Source organism: Falco naumanni, chromosome 6, assembly GCF_017639655.2.
Source record: "Falco naumanni isolate bFalNau1 chromosome 6, bFalNau1.pat, whole genome shotgun sequence".
Lineage (NCBI taxonomy): Eukaryota > Metazoa > Chordata > Aves > Falconiformes > Falconidae > Falco > Falco naumanni.
Window position 1 is genome coordinate 42,698,636 of NC_054059.1, and position 20,486 is coordinate 42,719,121.

The window sequence follows — 20,486 nt, forward strand, 5'->3', positions numbered from 1 at the left end:
ATTGAGTTTTAATTTTTTTTTTGGGGGGTGGAGGTTGTAGTAGTATATTCATTATATTCCATATAATATATAGTATATATTCTTTCATATTTTTTAAAGGAAAATAAATTTGACACCAGCCGAAGAATTTTAGCTCTTGGAAGGTCTTGGCAGGATTAAATGTACAAGTATATCTCTCGTGATTTCTTGTTTCTAAATGATGCTGATAACTTTATGTTCACATTTCTCCTATAGTTCAGATTTTGTGTCTATTTCCTCACCTTGTATTTTGTTCCATTACTCTCTTTAATGGTACCAGAGATGGAAAGCCAGCCAAGCCAGGAGTACGTGGACTCGCTGCAGCAGCTGAAGGACATGCTGGGCGAGCTGGAGCGCAAGCAGCAGGCCGTTGCCGGTGGGCTGAGCGAGCCCAGCAAGGTTGAGAAGGCCCTGCAGCAGGCAAAGGTAACTCTTGCCTTTGCACCAGAGCAAGGAAGCTGCTTATTGATCTATGCCGTCCTCATTTCTCCTGCCTGGTTTTCAGTGGGATAACTAAAAATTTGCTGAGCTGGAGGTTGATAGAGGTGTGGAAGGGTGGAAGCAGCCTTGGAGGGCTGGTTGCTGAGAGCTGGGTTAGCGCAGGCTGCTGCGGGATGCATCCAGGTGAGGGCTGGGTTATCTCCAAGCCTGCGAACTTCACAGCTTCTCTCGCTGCCTGTGCCAGGAGATGAGGCTGAGAGGTAGGACTGCTCAGCCAGGGGAAGGGAAGGCTCTGGGGGATCTTCTCTGAAGTGCTGCAGCACCTCAGACTACCTTGGCCACGTCCCCAGCTCTCTCCAGGGCGTCTGTCTCTCGTGCTGAGGAGCCCCGAGACCATCCCCCTCCTAGGAGCTCGGTTGGGTCAGGTTGGTGACCTGATCCAAGGTCTGCTCCTTTGCCCCCCGAGCTGTGGCTGTGAGGAAAGCCAGGAGCCAGGGCCTGCCCTTCCTTCCCTGAGGACCTGCTTTTCAGCTCTCCCTGCCTGAGCCACCCTGAAGCTGCCTGACAGCTGTGCCCATACCGGGCCTGCTCAGGCTTGCTGTCCTGGGGCAGCTGCGTCCCTCCCCTGTGGCTGTGGGGACTCCCTGACCCTGCTTCTGCCCTCCCGGTGAGGCCATGGTTTGCAGGCTTGTAATCCTCTCATCCAAGCCCTGGGTGTAGCCCGCCCAGCCGCGGCGTGCCTGCCTGTTAAAAACTCTCTGAGGTTCGCTGGTTAACAAATCCATCCCATTCCATCCTGTGGCTGTTAACAAGAGTAACTGTACGGCTCTGGCCTCAAGATTGCCTTTCAAAGGGAAACAGTGCTTGCAAGCCATAGAGGTAATTGATGCACAAATTCTGTCCAGTAGAAGAGGTATTTTGTTTCCTATTATGAACCTATGAAGTAGTGGAAAATCTATGAATGACAATTGCTTTGTAAATATCAGTTACTGCCGTGGGGCTGGAGTGAGGAGGGAGAATCATGCACCTCCAGTACCTTTTTTTTTCTTTCAAAAAACATAGACAAATACTTGCTTGCTGACCTGGGATTGCCCAGCTCCTCCTCCTGCACTGTAGCAGGCACTGGTAAGTGTTTCAGGCATAGATCCAAGCCAAGGATTGCTTCAGTCCGTGACCCCCTGCACAGAAAACACTTGTTTGCACGCCCCTCTTCAGTCTCATTGCTGCTTCACTACCTATTGTGTTAGAGGAAATGGTATACTTTATCCTGTTTCTTTTCTGTAAATACAAAGTAAAATTGAGAATGTAAACAAATAAATTGAATGTTCTTCCTTAGTAAAATATATGCGCATATGTCTCACACGTACAAATTAAATGTATATAGTAGCGAAGTTAAATTAGCGAAATTAGTAGTGGTTTCATGTGTTCATTCCAAATTGCTTCTAGATATTAAGCAGGATAAACAAAATGGCCAGTTTAATGAAGTGGCAGTGTTTTTCATGTCTTGGCTTCTACCTTCAACTGTTATTTTTCCTTAATATTAGGAAATTAGCTATTTCAGCTCAAGTTACTCTTCATATCAGTAATGCCTTAGTGAATATATTCAGATTGTATCCTCCATGTATTCCAGTTGGAAGAGTAGCTTTCAAAACTCAAGTATCCAGAACTTTCATTGCACCTAGACATTACAATAATTTTACTTTACAAAACTCAGAAGGACACACTCACGCCGTTTGGGCTTTATTGTTTGGTTTTTGGTTTTTTGGGGGTTTTGTTTTTTTTTTTTTTTCCTTTTAAAAAAACCCAACAGTCTCTGGAGGGAATGAAAGAACTGAGGTCTTGGTATGTCTACATTGCAGTTTCTTTTGTGACTGCAGTGTCATGCTCTGTAACTTGAGTACTGGTATCACACAGCACAGGAGAGGACTAGGTGCATGGGCGTGTTGAGCTACGTGGCCAAATTCAACAGCCCAGTCTATAATCTCTGCTACTGTACCAGTAGAGCAGCTGAAGATTTTGCTGCTTAAGAGGATGTTTGGACATGTCTGCAGCAATAACTGTGGTAACTGGACTGTCACTCTTTACTGAATCTGTGCTCTGCACAACAAAACTCTTTGATGTACTTGCACTTGTAGGGTATGTACCTGTTGTATAGCTAATACTGGAAGCAGACTTTTTTCTTTTTTTTCCCCATTGTAGACTGTTTGTGAGACACTAGAAGCCCAGAAGCCCAGGGTAGAGAAACTTGCTGAAGAAACAAAGGCTTTGGAGAAACATGCTTCTTTGGATATGAAAAAGGTCTACACGCAAGAGTTCAAGCATGTGCAGGGACACTGGGACAAGTTAAAGCTCAAGATTTCCAAAGATGTTAAACTATTAGAGGAAATTACATCCAAGTTAAGAATATTTGAGGTAAAATGAAAGGATGTTTTTTGTGTTACATTATTCAGTTGTTTTAGAGCCCTTTCTTTATGTTCCTGCAGAAGTCCTGATGATACTGATTGAGAAGTGGAATGTTGATTGGGTTCCTAGTCTGGCAGAGGCTGGAAGCATATATATAGTGTATTTGTAGCAGGGTAGCAGAGGAGTGCTTTAAAAGTGAAGAGATTAAAATAATACCCTTTAAGATATTTAGATGTTTAACTGGCTTATAGAGAGAGGAGAGATAAGTGCTTAAGTAACTTAGCTGAGGTTGACTCAGTATTTACTGGTTAGATGGGTGTGTCTGTGTTGCCTTTAAGTCCCTTCTGTAGACTTTATATTCCTCTGGGCAGAGGAAAAAAATGATGAGAACTAAATAAATCACGATTTAGCCCATGGCAATATTATTGTGACCCAAAAGTTAATAGGCAGTAACAGTTCTTTAGTATCAGCTTGAAAGTGCAAGTTGATCAGAGCACTATAAAAGCCCAAATATTTTGCTGTTTCTTTTTTTCCTATAATAATGTTTAAATAGACTTTCAGTTTCATATTATTTTCGTTTTCCTATTATATTTTAAACCTCAGAAAGCAAGAGGTGCTTTTAGAGATTCTCTGCCTCTCAGGATGAAGGCACACGTGCATTAGCTAACAGAAATCTGTATTTTTACATGCATTAAACATATTTTAATATGTGCAATTGCTTGCATTCTTTTCCATTTAATAGTGTATGTATCACACAACTTATAAACAATAAGCAGTTTGCTGTGTGCACCCTTTTCAGAACATTGGTACCATGTGTGCACAGCACCACTTTTCCCCAAAAGTTTCTTTTAGTCTTGCTCTCCTCTCCTTCTGAAGCAGAAAACTATTCTTTTATTTCAGTGGATTCAAACGTCAAGCTGTGTGTGTGATTTTCTTTTTAAGCCAGACAGGTTCTTTAATGACTATTCGAGTACAGGAATGTGTGTTTAAACTGTAATTTGTATTAGTAAGGTGAGGTAATTGACTTGCATGACATTGCAGTGAAAGTTGGACAAGGCATTGCTGATTATGGTTCAGAGATAGTGAAAGCCTCAAGTCCTGTGTGGCCTGCCCTGGCCCCCAAAACCTGCAAGTCATAGCTGTAGTAGGGGTAATCATGGAGTCATAGTAGGGGTAACACTGTAAGTAAATGACAAGAGCAGAGTGCACTTCCTTGCTCCCATGAAAAGTCGTACTTCAGGGGGGAAAAATGCTGGAGGGAAAAACTTGCTCCTGCTTGTAAAGTGTTATTTAGTAACTGTTTCTTTCGGGACTTGGGCTGCTTCTAGCAGTCTGTGTGTGTGCAATGTGTTTGTATGAATAGCATGAGTATGGTAGTCCAGTCTAGGCTAGTGAGCTTGTAAATGGAAGCCACAAAACACCCTATGAATAGGAGGAAGGACTGCAGATTTTTGGAGGAAAGATCTGTATTTTTTTTGTTAGGCTGTATTACCTGAAGCATAAAGACGGAAGCTGTCCCTGTCCGCCTCGCTTCCCCACTAAAAAACATGTTCAGAAAAATGTGTGTTTGTGCAGCTATGTTTGAAAGAGTTTCTGTTTTTAGTCTGGTTCCTTCATACCCATCCTTCCATAGCTACTTGGAGCAGCCTGTGAGGTGGTGTGGAGCTGTGGAGGCGCTGATGCTGGTCAGTGGGAGCTGACTGCCTAAAGTGAGCTGGCTTGTACAGGAGTCCAAAAGAAAATAACTTGTTAAGACTCAGCCAAGGCCTTGGTGATTACTTTCCAGCAGTCACATCCTTGTTAATTTTTCTTCTGACTTTGGCCTAAACGTAAAACATCCTGCCGTGCCTCATTCTCTTTCTTTCCCTTTCTGGTTACACTTACAAGTTATTTAGCATGACAGAGTAAATATTCTGCATGTAAGCCCGCCTCAGCATCATTTGTGCAAAAACTTTGTCTTGTTCTTCAAATGATTGCAGCTTTCCAGTTGCCTTGATTATCTGTAGCTACGCTGAGCAAGACCTACTGACCTCATCAGTTTTAGCAGCATTGTTTTCTCCCTTAATTTCTTGTAGGTGCAAAACTTTTTTTTGGCACTTCAGTCATGTTCGAGTGGTCTGTACATGCACCTACTTTCCTAAATTGCACCTTTAACTGGGTAAAGAAAACTGAAATTCTTTCATGTTTAACTGAATGTAGGGTACATGTGTGCAGTATTAGCATGGCAGGTTTTTATTTAGTAATGAATTATTCAGTTTTTTTTCCAGTCAGAGTTTAAGTGCCTTGTTCTCTGCGGCTGTCCAAAGTGATATGGTGTTGGTATCACCATGTCTGTGAAGCACTTATTAATAAGGATTTTTATGCCCATAGGAGTTTTGAAGAGCTATGGAGAGCAGAGCATTGAAGTTGCATGCTGCTGTATAGATCTGAGAGGAGAATTTTGTTGTGAGCGAGATGTTAAAAACTTCCCTGTTACCTTAAAAAGGAGTACAGAAGCTGAAAATTAAATTAAAGCAGAAGAAACAATGGAAGTAGTTATTAAATAATTAAAAATGGAAAAAAATGTAGTGGTGCTGTCTGTAGAAATATGGGACTTGCAGTGGGGGTGTTTTCTTATAAACTGAATTTTTCAGTACACAGTTCCTCTGTTTTCTAAATGTTTCATAAAGCTGTTGATGGATGGACAGTCATGTATTTATAGTCTGATTTTTTCCTTTTAAAGGAGTGGTATGATTTTATACAGAGCTATTTGTAGGCTAGCACCGTATGGATAAAAATGAGAATGTGGAGCAAGTTGAATAAAAATATTGTGGATGGCATTGAACCGATCATGATGGAATATTCACTGTAAGAAAGGTTGATACGGGAGACTGGGTATGTGGTCCTGGTGCAGACACTGAATGGGTTCGTACTGGAGATCTGATACCAGAGACACCAGGATTAGTTTGGAGAATGGCTGGGCTCCTTGGTTGAGAGACGAGGAAGCATCTGGCTATTAAAGGAGGAAAAATAATATTTAGAAGTGGGGAAGAAAAGGAGGGAAAAAAGTGAATGACCACCCTTGGAGAACATGTGGTCATGTGCAACTACACACAGGTGTTGGATTATTTTTGATGTTTCTTTTTTTCCTAATTCATCTTAAAAAAAAAGTTTCCCCAAACTCCTCATGTCTAGGTTTTTAAAAAGAAATCGAATATAATTATTCTCATTTTAACAGTGAGCAGACAGGAGAACAGTGCTTGAAATGCCCTTGTTAGTCTGACGAGCAGGTCAGTGGCAGATCTGCCTGTGGGGTCTGTTGCTCAGGTGGCCCTTCTGTGATTTGTGATGTGACAGAGGCTCCCCCAAGCTGACAAAACATGCATTAGTAACATCATCTGTGTTTCGCTGTGATACTCATGTTATGTGAAAATAGGCAAGGCTCATTTTAGTAGTTTTACATCTTGTTTTTGCTAGAAGAAAATTTCTGTATCTTTTATTCTCTGTTATCATACTGCTAATAATGCATGGCTTGCTGCGTCTTTCATTATGTATTACCTTCAGTTCTTTTTTCTACTGCATGACTGTATGTCACGTGATTTTTCTAGGAGTGAACAAGTTAAAATTCAGCACATTTGACCTTTGTTCTTGCCTGGAATAAATTTTAGATAGTGGTCCAGTGGTTTAGTTATGTCTAAAAATTGTGAGCTCTTGTACATCAACCTACACTGCGTATTTGACCATTGGTAACTATTTACCAGTGCAATGCAGGAGCGTTCACTTCATTAAAATTCCTATAGACTTGGCTGATAATTCAACAAGTTATTTAAATGTGTGCCTAACTTTGTGAGTAAACCCATTTAATTCACTTCAGCTACCTATGTGAGTAGCTTACTGTAAGCGAGCTAGATTTGGTATATGCTAAAATGCCTTGTCCAATGGCAGCCTTTATAAATATGTATTATCTTTTTTACATTAAGGCGTGGTTCACTGTTAAGCCTCCTAGGGTCTGTTTTTTTGAAAATTATTTTCAGCCTAATCAGCTGCTGGAAATTCCCCCAAAATGGAAAGTGAATGAAAAAAAGTGTCGTGGCTTTGTCCTCTAATGGCACCACTGGCCTAAAAATAAATGTGATCTTAATCTGATCGGTTTTTGTTAGTGCAAACACTTTTTTGAGAAGCAGTGTGTAACGTATTGATTGATCTTGAAAGAACTGTTATTTCAAGGTTTTTAAGGAAACAAAGTGTGTGCTTTCCTCCTCAGTGACATGCAGAATAGAAGTTGAAGCTGGTGAGCTTTGACTTGGCTTCTCAATAACAGTGCTGTGACACACTTGTGTCAGAATAAAAAGATGCCGTCTATTAAAAAACTCAACCAAACACTCCAAAAATGTTGATTAAAAGAAATCGAACTATATTATCAAAAAATGACAATCACATTAACTCATTTGAACCCGGACAAGGAAAAGCTTTTTCCCTGCTCTAAGTTTGTGGTGGTTTTGTTTGTAAGGGTGGTTGGCAACATCCACAATGATATGGGAAGGAGATAATCCTCCTGTCTCCCTCTCAACCTACCTCATCGCAGGATATAAGGCAACTGCCAAACGTTAGGCAAGGTAACTCTGAAATTGTGTATGTAATTACTTCTTTCCTGTGCATTGCTATAGTGAGTACAGTAGCTGCTATTGGCCTCAAACAGCTAGATTTTTGTTGTTGTTGTTGTTAGTGGTTAGTCTAATAGTCTGTGGTATTTCCTTTGTATGTCTGTGTTTCTGTCAAAGACAAATGGATTTCCCAACATAGCTTCTGCTTGTCAGGTATGCTTAGCCTTACCCCCTCCTCTTCTCACTGCATATATTTCTGTAGGGCTCCCTTTTCCTTGGAGTGCAGTATGTCCCTCAAATGAGTGTAGTGAAAGCAGTTGTATGTGGTTTCTGTCATCAGGAAAATGCTAATCCCAGCCTTCAGCCAGGTCCTTCATTTGAAGGGTAACCACATACTACTTGAAGCCATGCTTGCCTCCTTAATTGATCTCGTGTTTCTGTGCGATAGATAGCCTGGAGCAGTGCAGTGTCAATTAAACAATGCTGTGGCATGGACAGGAGAATATCATTATTGTGAATTTAACTTTTGTATAAATTTGAGAACAGAGAAGTTGAGGGGGAAAAACCCACCAAACAACCAAACCCAAAATTTAAACAAAAGGAGGTCTGATTCAAAACCAAGGCAACACTAGCAGCTTGTAGAATATTCTTTTAAAGCTGCTAGAAGTTGAAATGCAACAGCCATGCATTCTTCATCACAGCACTGTGTCAACTCTTCATTTACTGTATTTGATTCAGGCTGATTCAAAAGTTGTTCAGAAGTGGATGGATGGTGTGAAAGACTTCTTGATGACAGAAAAGGCTGTTCAAGGAGATAGAGAAGGACTTCAAAGACAACTGGACCAGTGCACAGTGAGTTTTACTTTTTTAAGTATTCTTTTGAAATAATTACTAACATCATTAAATATTGTCCATGGCATATTCCATAAAGCCTGCCATAAAAATTGTTTTATCTTTCTTCAGGGCATATTTTAATTGGCTCCTTGTGTGCAGCCGTAACACTTTGTACTTTTCAAAGGTCTTCACCATATTTACAAATACTCATCCACAAGGTGACATTATTTCCTCTGAGAACGTTTATATATTTTTCCCAATCTCGTGATTAGGGAACTGAATCTGTGAGAGAAAAGGGCTTTCTGCATTAAACTCCCAAGGGCAATAAAAACAGCAAGCAAATAACTTTGATTAAACTCCTAGGGTTTAGGAATTGTGTGTGCCTTATAAGATTCCTTTCTAGCTAGTGATGCATAATGATCACAAATACAAGAATTTAATCTTGTATTAAGTAATTACAGTGTACCTTCTAATGTTTGTTTCCAGGGGAAGAATGTAAGTCTGAGGTATGCCAGAAACATCAGGTTATTTAGTGCACATAATCTACAAACTTGAGTTGTTCCAGCGTTGACATTTGGCATGTGAGAATGTTTGCTTTGCATATGGCAAGCTGTATTTTGTTTTTCAGTTGCGTAGTTCTGTTGTTTTGGGCCACTGAAGGATTTTTTAAACAGTCTGTTATTGAACACCGCATCAATATGCCTTTATATTTATATTCCAGTTTCTCTGGAATAATTAAAACCTACAAAAATTATTCATTTTCTCTGATATGTGCTCAGATGTTTGTCAACGAAATGGAGCTGATTGAACCATCACTGAAAGAGATGAAAGAAGTAGAGTCTGCTTTAAGAGCTCAGCCTATTGCAAGCATAAATACTTGGGCAAAGTCTAGGCTAGTAGACTGCCAGACTCAATGGGAGAAATTGAGCAAACAGGTGAGTTCTCCATATGTTGCCAGTGCGTGCTTGTTACTAAGCTGTTTGTTCAGTTGTGTGACATTGGTAGGATAGTGAAGAGGTGAAGCAGTGAAACAGTGGGACAAGTGTGTTTTTACTTGTTCCACTGTCAAAGTGGCTGAAATCCAGCTTTGCCTAATGAACCCTTCAGAAGTTACAAATATGTTGGGGGATACCTGTGCAACAGTAGTTTTGTTTGAATACTTTGTTTGTAACTAAAAATTAATTTCTTCTCTTTGTCTCATGCTGCTCTTTCTGGGGTGGGTGGGAGGGAAGTCTTGATTTATTTGTTCTGTGTTCCTGAAATCTGAAATATTATTCTGGCTCTGTGTAATTTCTGCCTGCTTCCAAACAATGTTAAAAAAAAAAAAAAAAAAGACTACAGGTAGACTGCCTCTTCTATATTTGATTGTTTCTTTTGGGTGGAAGCTTTCTACTCTATGTAGAAACATATGATTTATTTGTAATGCCTGGCAAGGATCTGTGTTGGAGAACCTTGCTGTTGATGTGGAATCCAGAATGCATGGGCTGTGGAAAGAAGTGATGCCTGAAGCATGTTTTAGTTCTCTGTATAAAGACATACCTAACTATATGATACTTGTGATCACAAGAGGTGGTTTTCCATCTGACTATTTTTCAGGGATTAGTTCACATGCAACAAGGCAAAAAAAAGGGTCAATTTCCCTTCCTTCCGTCACCTCTAGATTTTGTTGATCTGCAAAAAATGGATCATGAGTTCATGTGTGTAAAAGTCTTATGTTAATTAAAAAGGCCTGAAAATGTTTTGATAGTAAAATACTTTAACAAAGTCTTGTGGTTTTTCACATATGCAAGGACATTTAAGTAACAAAACTGCTGTTTCTTTCTCCACCTTGGATTCTAGATCATTAGTCAGAAAAATCGCCTGTCTGAAAGTCAGGAAAAAGCTGTAAATCTGAAGAAGGATTTGGCAGAGATGCAAGAATGGATGACCCAAGCTGAAGAGGAATATTTGGAGAAAGATTTCGAGTACAAGTCCCCTGAAGAGCTAGAGAATGCAGTGGAGGAAATGAAGGTCAGGAATAACAAGTCATTGTAGAGACCTGCTTAAAGAGAAACAAAACTTAATGGCTTTGGGGGTTGACCTTTTGTGGAATTATTATCTATGTAGAAAGGAGCTCAGGTCATGACAAGATTAGTGGTATTTTCCAGCTTCGCTTTGTGGAATTCTTTTTTTTTTTAAATCACAAGCTAGAAAAGCAGATGTTCTATTCGGCCATGAGGGATAGAGGTTTCATAATGAGTAGCAGCTTGCCCAGCTGTTGAGCCAGGCTTGCTAGGTATAGCATGTCAAAGAGTAAGAATATGGAAACTTACTGCAGGAGATGGAACTTGAGAAAGAAAGAAAAGGTGATATATTATCCCTGTCTAAATTAGCAGTTGTGAAAACATTCTCCTGCTGCTAACTGTTGGGCTTCAGTTTCTTGTCCCCTAGATATAGTAAAACCATGTTTAGAAAAGCAGTTTAAAACAGTTCTGTTGTAAGGTTATCTTGTGTTCCTCATCTGTTGCAAACAGTGGTGCTGGTCCCTGCTTCTCTAATTTTGGGACTGGTAGCCAAATAAATGGAGGGGAAGGAGCTATTTTTGTTTCATAAATTACCAGTTGAATAGATAATTTTCTTGAATGTATGTGCAAAGTAAACAGTAATTCTCTCTGCTTTTAAATCGAAGAGTTCAGGCTTATCTTCACAAATGTTTTTAACTTGTGTTCACATTATTTAAATGAGTATCCACTATGCAGTTAGTCGACGGAGTATAAAAAAATTTTTCCTCCCTTACAAGTGCTTTGACAAATCTATTTGAAGTTTTGAATTGTTCTTCTTGAAGGGCTTTCTGAAGCACTCTTTAGCAAGTGTTTTAATATATTCATGTCCTTTGAAGCCATTTGAGATCACGTAGTCTGACAGCCTGCTGAACACAAGCCAAGAAAAGAAAGAACCCTCTTTTCATTTGCAATCTGAGTGACTTTGAACACATTTACCTTTGTCAAATCCAGATTATATTCTGTACTTTTAAATTTGGCAGATGTGTCATTGAACCATTAAGCTTACTGTAACACTTGCCTATCTTCTTTCGTTTGTGGTAAGAATATTATGCTGGGACTATTTTAGGACTGAGAGAGAACACAGTCTGTATATTTGACCAGGAGAATTTTTACATAAGGTTTTGAAAAACTTTTGAGCTTGCCTAATTCTGCTCTCATTTGAACAGAGTGGAACTCCTGCTGGCATTTGAAGGTGTAGGTTTAAGATGAGGCTAGGTGTTTTTTCATAATCCTTCCATAAAATAATGTTCCCCAGATTTTTCCATTCTTTGCCCTTCCATTAGCTGGCTTTTTTCCTGATTGCCTTACATTTAGAAGACACCTTGAACAATATGTACAACAATAATGCTGTCATGTACTGAATTCTACCATAAAGTGCAGTGCTTTATATATCAAAGGTACTTCAACTTCATAAAAACGTCCTTGAATCCTGAAAATAAAGACATATAGGAAAGTCTGTATTTCTGGAGCCTTCTAGTTGTCTCAACAGAGACAGGCTCAGGCAGGTCTGTATGATCTGTCTTCTAGCTATCATGCTTCCCGAATACTGGTTAGGGCAAAAATTAACAGCTGATAATACAATTTCTCCAGGCCTGTGTTGGGAGTTGTGCTGCGTTTATTGTGCATGTTTGTTACCAAGATCCTATGAGTGCAGTTGGCTTGAAGGAATTCTTCTAGTTATCCTTTTTGCATATTCCTCTAGTGCACCCAACAGCTATGTGAGAGGTCCCAACTTTGCAGTTGCACATGTCCTGGGTAATTATGTCATCTTTCCTAGATAACTCTGGGAGATAGTTACTGAGCTCTGAGACTCATAACCTCTGTAAGATCACCCTACCTTTTTTCCTTGATCTGTTTGTTTTTAGCAAACCTTTTTTTTCCTGATGAATTTCTCTTTTTCATATCTGTATGCTAGTACATAAATAGTTCTGAAATTGAACTCTTTTGCTTTGAGTCATGCATTTTTAATGAACAAACCATAAATGGTAAATATGTTTGTGTTTAATAATATAGGATTTTTCAATGCTTACTAACATAATCTGAATTCCATGCAAGTTAGCATCGTATTTTGTTGTGCTCAGACCCAAGAATACTTTGGCAGCAACACTTCCAAGGTTAAACTGCTCATCTTTGGTTTGAGTGGTGAATAGTTGTCCGTATGGCAGTTGAGGGCTGATTGTGTAACATGTTTCTTTGGGCAGAGAGCAAAGGAGGATGTGTTGCAGAAAGAGGTGCGGGTGAAGATTCTTAAAGACAACATCAAGATGTTGGCTGCCAAAGTGCCGTCTAGTGGTCAGGACTTGGCGACAGAGCTGAACATTGTGCTGGAGAACTATCAGCTACTGTGCAATCGGATCCGAGGGAAGTGCCACACTTTGGAGGTAAGAACGATAGCTCTCAGCTTTGTAAAATGGAGGCAGGTGGCACAAGAGGAATGGAGAAGGACACTTAAAATGTCCAGTTTTGTCACTGAATCCAGTACCTTCATTGTAAATGCATTTTGCTGTGGCTCCTTTCCAAGGTTATGTTACCTTGAGATGACATCCTTGGAATCCGTGAGACATGACTTGACTTGGCTTTTATTATCTGCGTTGTAATCAACACTTGTACAAATAAATAACCTTGTCTCACAGCTCTCTTGTCCATCCATGTGTCTTCCAAAATGACAAAAATAAACTTCTCTGAGATTAAAGGTTGATACATGATGGTACTTGGAACATGTTGATTATAGTTTGGGGTTGGCTGTGTATGCCCTATCTTTCAAAAGGAGTGAATACATTTTGTTACATTCTTAAATTGTTATAAGAATCTGGATGTCAGTGACAATTTCAGCATGAATTTAGAGACTTCTATATGTATTTTGCTTATTACTTTTTATCTTGCTGCTATAGTTGCAGGCTTTCCTGTCTAAAACTTGCTGTGTCATGGCTTGTTTTGGAGTATTTTCTACTTGCCTATTTTAGGTGAATGCCTCAGAAACATAACTAGTTTAAGCTGTTCATGGGGTATTTGAGCTACACGTGGCATTCTAAGCTAATTTGTTTTTAATGTTGCTCCTAGGAGGTGTGGTCCTGTTGGATTGAGCTGCTTCAGTATCTTGATTTAGAAACAGCTTGGCTAAACAATCTGGAAGAAAGGGTGCAAAGGACAGAAAATCTGCCTGATAAGTTGGATGCTGTCAATGATGCTCTTGAGGTATTGTAGTCATTCTGGTGGGCTATTAATTTTTCAGATAGCTCAGTTTAAAACCCCCATGTATCAGTATTCTACGGAAGTGTAGTATTTGTGTTGAATATTCTGATTCTTCAGGTTAAATGAACATATTACTCTGAATCCGGAATGGATATTTGTAAGATCCTCCAGCAAAAGCTGAATTTTGCTGTATGTAATTGTGCTGCACTTGGTGTCATGGTAAAATTGTATGCTCTCTCTTGTCCTGCGTGAATTGATTCCTTCCAGCCCTATGGCATGAAATGATGTGAATAGGCGAGAAGTGCTGTGAAGTTTAATTATCTAAAGCAAAATGACCACTGTACTTGCCTTGTGCCATCATGGATTAAGCCAGAACTACTTTGTGCTTTTACAGCACTCTCAAGACATTTGAAGTGTAAAACTTCTGTGCATGCAGCCAGATTTCCACCTCTGAAAATGCAGTAATGTTTAGTGTCTTGACCTTTAAAACTTTCTCTGCTAATTAGTCCCTGGAATCAGTCCTGCGTCATCCAGCTGATAATCGAACCCAGATTCGGGAACTTGGGCAGACGCTGATTGATGGAGGGATTCTTGATGATATCATCAGTGAAAAATTGGAGGCTTTCAATGCCCGCTATGAGGAATTGAGTCACTTGGTAAGAATTTGGGGGTGGGGTTGGAGTAGACTGGGTCTTTCAGCTCAGTGGTCTGAAATAATTCCTGTTAGCTGAATTCATAGATGCAGGACTGTAAAGAGGTAAAGGAGGAAAAACCTTCACAATGTTGTCAGCTGTTTTCAGTTTGGAATAATGCCCTAAAACCAAGATGCTTCCCTGCCACCCTCCCGCCTCAACTTGCATCAGGCTTTGTTTTGCACACTTGCACACCCTTGCAGTGCGGGGACCCCCAGTATTTTTCCAGGTAATTTTGATGAAAAGGCAATTCCAGTCTCAAGGCGGACAGCTCAGTAACTGAGGTTAATATTCCCTTCCTACTGCCATAAATACTGGTGAGCTGCTCACTAACTGTAAAAAATGAAGAAACAGGAATAAGTGACATTTTCTCTCTTTGAAATGGCTGGGAAGAAGTCACATTGAAATAAGGAACAGAGGGAAAACATTCTTCTCATTCCCCATCTGTTATGTTGTCCCCTTTCCTCTTCTCATACTTTAGACTAAACTTTTCCAGATTTAATAACTAGAGGAAGACTAGCAGTATTTCAGGCTGCATAAATTTGTAACTTGTGTTCTGCACCCTGGTAATGCAGGACCCCACCAAACTGTAGGATGGGAGTGTTTTTCTGTCACTGCCAAGGTGTAGTCAGAGGGGATTTCAGTTCATCCTCATTACATCGAGCAGCAATGAATGCAGTACCCTCACCTGGGGGCTACGTGCTGTCATTTAAGTTAGCATTCACTATTGCTTTTCCTGTTTTAACAGTACTTTATTGCCATATAAAAACTCTGCTGGCAGCTGCAGTGCTAACACACCGGGCTGCTGAAAACTTTCTGTGTCTCTGTGTGTGTATGTACACACCCACTGATCTGTGCATGTGTTGATAGTGGGGAATTTTTGTTCCCATGATAGTCATGACATTTCAGATGAACTTGGAAGTTTTGTTGTTGAAAGGAGAGGCAATGGAGGGAAGGAACTGTGAACCTCTGTTTTTACACTGTAACAGAAAGATAGATTTTATCGTTTTGAAAGAAAATGTGCAAGTTTACACATCTAACAATATTGATCTGTAGCGTATTACAAAGTCCACGATTCCCATTGAATCACTGTTTTTTTGAAACTGGTATGTTTAACAGAATACTTGTCTTTCCTATCACATCAGGAAGAATGTTTTCACTATCCTGTATATCTAGCAGCAAAATTCTTGTATGCCACTGTTTGTTACTGGTATGAATCACAGCAGGCTTCAAAAATTGCTGCCTTCTAGGGCTTGCTTTCACTGTCTTTAGATAGTTTACTGGATAGTATTTTTTGAGTGTCCCCCACCTTACTTTGAGAAATTTCTAATATAATTCATATTGAATTACTGCTCCATCTTGTCTTACGTTTCTGTTCCACTCAGGCGGTGAGCCGGCAGATTGCCTTGGAACAGCAGCTTCAGACCATGCGAGAAACTGACCACATGTTGCAGGTCTTGCAGGAAAACTTAGCAGAGCTGGACAGACAGCTGACATCTTACCTGACTGATAGGGTGGATGCTTTTCAGATGCCACAGGAGGCCCAGGTATTCCAGTATAGCTTTTTGCTATAAACCATTTTGAAGTATCTCATGATATTTGACACTGTTTCCCACAGCATTCTTCTGGAGAAACTGGTGGCTTATGGCTTGGATGGCTGTACTCTGTGCTGGGTAAAAAAAATGGCTGGACAAACAGGCCCACAGAGTAGTGGTGAATGGAGTTACATCCAGTTGGCAGCCAGTCACAAGCTGTGTTCCCTAGGGCTCCATACTGGGACCAGTTACGTTTAATATCTTTATCCATGATCTGAATGAGGGGATTGAGCACACCCTCAGTAAGTTTGAAGATGACACCAAGTTGGTTGGGAATACTGATCTGCTTGAGGGCAGGAGCGCTCTGCAGAGGGACCTGGACGGGCTGGATGGGCCCAGCCAACTGCATGAGGTTCAACAGGGCTCAGTGCCGGGTCCTGCGCCTGGGTCACACCAGTCCCACACAGCGCTACAGGCTGGGGCAGAGCGGCTGGAAAGGGCCTGGTGGGAAAGGGCCTGGGGGTGCTGGGTGACAGCCATGAGCATGAGCCAGCAGTGTGCCCAGGTGGCCAAGGTGGCCAACGGCGTCCTGGCTGGTGTCAGAGACTGTGGCCAGCAGGACGAGGGCATTGATCGCCCCCCTGTACCCGGCACCGGCGAGGCCGCACCTGGAACCCTGTGTTCAGGTTGGGCCCCTCACTGCAAGGCAGACACTGAGGTGCTGGAGCGTGTCCAGAGACGGGCAACGGAGCTGGGGAAGGGTCTGGAGCACAAGTCTGATGGGGAGCGGCTGAGAGAGCTGGGGGTGTTTAGCCTGGACAAGAGGAGGCTCAGGGGGACCTTGCTGCTTTCTTACAGCTGCCTGAAAGGAGGTTGTAGGCAGGTGGAGGTAGGTCTCTTTTCCCAGATAACTAGCTACAGGGTAAAAGGAAACAGCATCAGGCTATGAAGGGGGAGGTTTAGATTGGATATTAGGAAAACTTGATTCACCGAGTGGGTTGTCAATCATTGGAACAGGCTGCTCAGGGAAGTGGTTGAGTTGACATTCCTGGAGGCATTAAAAAAATGTGTAGATGCAATGCTTAGGGACATGGTTTAGTGGTGGCCTTGGCAGTGTTAGGTTAACGGTTGAACTCAATGATCTTAAAGGTCTTTTCCAACCTAAACAATTAAATTATTCTACGATAGTGCTCTGCATAGATTTAGTAACTCATGAAGGCTTCATTTCAGTCATATGCTGATGCACTAGATGATATCTTTTGTAATCTGCATTGTTTTCCTTTTTTAAAGAAGGTTGTATTGAATAACAACCTTAACAGCTTTCAATTTAGCAATCTGTCCCCAGAGCCAGAATATTTAAATAAACCTCGCAGCATTTAACTTTTATATAGTGGATTTACTTCTGATGGGTAGTAAGTGGTAAGCAAGCTCCTCTCCCCTCTGCAAGAAGTTTTGTACCATAATTTTTTCCTGTTTCTATGATGTGGCAGAAAATTCAAGCTGAGATTGCAGCTCATGAATCCACCATAGAGGAACTCAAGAAAAGTGCTCGTTCTTTCCCTCCTGCTTCTCCTGAATGCAGGTCTCCCCGTGGTGGAACTCAGCTGGATGCTTTGCAGGTAAAAATGAGTCGCACTAAGAATTTAAATGTGAAGAGCTTCTGGTTTTTCAGTTGCACACTGCTGTTGTCGGCCTGTAAATTGCTTGGTGCAATCAACCGAACCTGAAGTTAAATAGTATATGCTTTTACATGCTTTCATTACGAAACAAGCAGCACTAGATGAATTGAATAAGGAAGTCTAAAGTTCATAAGTATCATGGGATAAATGCTGAAAGTCAGAAAGTCTCTATTTTAGTAGAATGGATATCTTGAAAGTGTGTGGTACAGAATTACAGTTCTCTTGCACCTCAGGTGAAGATTAGGAATAGATGATGGAATTTGGCTTGGCAAATAGCATTGTCATGTATGCCGAGTTGTGGTGGCATGAGAGGTGAGATAGAATCTGCCGGGGAGACGCTTTAGACTGTTATTTTTTGAAGTGCAGGTATTAATTTAAAACAATCTTTTAACACACTGTTCATTAAAACAGAGAAAACTCCGTGAAGTATCTACAAAGTATCAGCTTTTCCAGAAACCAGCCAATTTCGAGCAGCGCATGTTGGATTGCAAGCGGGTGTTGGATGGTGTAAAAGCAGAACTTCACGTTTTGGATGTGAAGGATACTGATCCAGATGTAGTCCAGGCTCATCTGGACAGTTGCATGGTAAATATGCAAAGTTTGTAACTCATGTTTGAGGGGGGGTGTTTCTTGTGAAATTCTTCTTGCTGAAACTCTGTCCTGAGGAAATTTTGCATGAAGTCCTGATGCAACTGTTAAAACCCTGCAAAATGCCAACATGCCAACTGATAACTAAAGTCCTTTGATTCTTCTGGGTGAGAATGTGGACATAAATAGTGGATTGTTGATCACATAGGTGGTGGAAAAGCTGAGTTTATAAAACCTCCCTTCCCTGGATCACCTTGTGTTATGGAGAAGCATCACTCCAGGGGCAAGTTTGCTTGGTTCTTAGTATTTGAACAAAACAAATACTGTACATAAGATCAAATACAGATCACACATGTGGTAATGTTATGGAGTAAACACTGCTGATTTATTGGAATAATCCTTTTTTTGGGTGAAAATTAGAACTAGAATAAAATATGGAACATCAGGAGTCTGAAATCTTCTTGGCAGATGCTGCTTTTAATCTATCATTCAGAGTTTAAATGCAATTGGATGGTTGGGTCCCCACGTGAAGCAAAGTCTGAAAATCTGCACTACAAATTGATCACCAATAAACATATTTGTGTTTTCAGAAACTCTATAAGACCCTCAGTGAGGTGAAATTGGAGGTTGAAACTGTCATCAAGACAGGAAGACAAATTGTACAGAAACAACAGACAGATAATCCCAAAGGGATGGATGAACAACTGACAGCACTGAAATTTCTTTACAATGACTTGGGAGCACAGGTAAGTAAAACAACTGTACATGTAAACATTTGTCTGCATATAAATTCCCTTCTTTGTTTTGATGTCAGGTGCTGTTTTGATTCTGAAGCTGATACTGTATAGGCTAGTTGCTACATACAGGAACAATCAGTTGAGAGATTAAAGATTACACATAACAGTCCCTGTAGTTGTGCAAGACCCTTGTGCTCACAGAGTGTTCCTGAAGGTGGAGCAGCTTTGGAGAAAGGAAGGTTCACAGATCTTTCATGGCTCTAGCAAAGCTGGCCTGCTATTTGCTGAAGTCTTTGAACGCTGTTGTACGTTCTCTTCTCTGGAAACCAGCCTGCAAGATAATTTACTATCAGATTGTCATATGAGAAGTTTGAATTCTTGTAAATTTTTTTAGGAGGTGTCATGATGGTTTCTAATTGTAATCCATCTAAAGGGTTGTACTCAGTATGAAATAAAAAATGTGGGCAAACCTGTATTTCCCATGAGCTGCATTAAGTATTGATATGAGTAATTTTCTTAGTAATTAAATAGCTATTTATCCAAGTGTAGTGTTTAAAAATGGTTAAATCCTTAAGGGGAAACAGGGAAATAGGGGATTATTATCCTACCTAAATTAAGACAGAAGTGCAAGCACACTCATGCCTGTTCAGTGCTTTGTGAATGAAGCTATGGGTAAGTGGCCAGATTACATTGTTGGAATATTTTGAAATGGGTCCTAGGATATGTTTTATTGTTATAAAGTGGATGACATTCACGAAGGTGTGGATTCTAGTGGAACCTACACATCTAAAATGCAGAAAGCATGTAGGCAAGAAATTGGGAAAGGATACAAAGGCAGAATTGTTTGCAATGTAATGTTATGATTTTGTTTGTGAGCTGAAACAGAGGGCAATTTTTCGAAATGTCAGTTGAATCTGACTGCTGTGGTTGGATTTATTCTCAAGTCTATGTTAAAGTTTGACCAGACTAATTGTGTAGCCAGTGTGAAATAGAATTGATTATGCTGCAGCAAACATCAAATTTCATATTCACTTTACTGAGCTGTTTTCAAGGGCAGACTAGATTATCAGTGAAATTTTTCTTTACAGCTTTCTGTTAGACAGGCTATCAAAATACAAAAAGGAACTGAATTTTACCTAACTGGATTCTATATCCCCTTGAGTTTCAGTTAAAGGATCATAACAAAATTTAAACATCAATTTGGTGATTACTAGCTAAAAATAAGTTGGTGTGCAGGTTTGTTGTCTCCCTTTAGGTGTATCTTAATTTGAAATTTTATTTTTATATATTCTGCTTTGTGTAGTAATATACAGACGTTTATAAAAGATTTTTCTTTTCAGGGTCTTCCCCTAATGCCAGACAGTCCTAAGATGCAAGAATTTCATATATGTGGGTGGATATTTTAGCCGGTTAGCACTTTCATTTTTGCTGTCTTTTAAAATCTGACTTTGTTTTCTTTTTTCCCTTTTTTTTTTTTTTTTTTTTTTTTTTTGTAGGTGACAGAAGGAAAACAAGACCTTGAAAGAGCATCCCAGCTGGCACGCAAAATGAGGAAGGAGGCCACATCTTTGTCAGAGTGGCTGGCTAACACTGAGGCTGAGCTCGTGCAGAAGTCCACTTCAGAGAGCTTGCTTTCTGATCTAGATTCAGAAATTGCCTGGGCCAAAGTAAGCACACTATAAGTGTCTGTACAATAAATTTTTAACGTTATGGCAATACTGTGTAGAAGTGGCTGTGAATTT

At 40.3% G+C, this 20,486-nt stretch overlaps 1 protein-coding gene across 5 annotated transcripts in view; it reads left to right on the forward strand.

Moving 5' to 3' along the window:
• UTRN (utrophin) overlaps positions 1-20,486 on the forward strand; it is a 382,484-nt gene that overhangs the window by 105,337 nt on the left and 256,661 nt on the right. For all 5 annotated transcript variants that reach the window (XM_040599527.1, XM_040599526.1, XM_040599529.1 and 2 more), the window contains 13 exons: positions 299-444; positions 2,659-2,871; positions 8,184-8,297; positions 9,059-9,214; positions 10,119-10,289; positions 12,523-12,702; positions 13,382-13,516; positions 14,020-14,169; positions 15,591-15,752; positions 17,231-17,359; positions 17,831-18,004; positions 18,598-18,753; positions 20,241-20,411. In XM_040599527.1, coding sequence (XP_040455461.1) covers positions 299-444; positions 2,659-2,871; positions 8,184-8,297; positions 9,059-9,214; positions 10,119-10,289; positions 12,523-12,702; positions 13,382-13,516; positions 14,020-14,169; positions 15,591-15,752; positions 17,231-17,359; positions 17,831-18,004; positions 18,598-18,753; positions 20,241-20,411 — 2,057 coding nt within the window. The remainder of the gene's footprint in view (positions 1-298; positions 445-2,658; positions 2,872-8,183; positions 8,298-9,058; positions 9,215-10,118; positions 10,290-12,522; positions 12,703-13,381; positions 13,517-14,019; positions 14,170-15,590; positions 15,753-17,230; positions 17,360-17,830; positions 18,005-18,597; positions 18,754-20,240; positions 20,412-20,486) is intronic.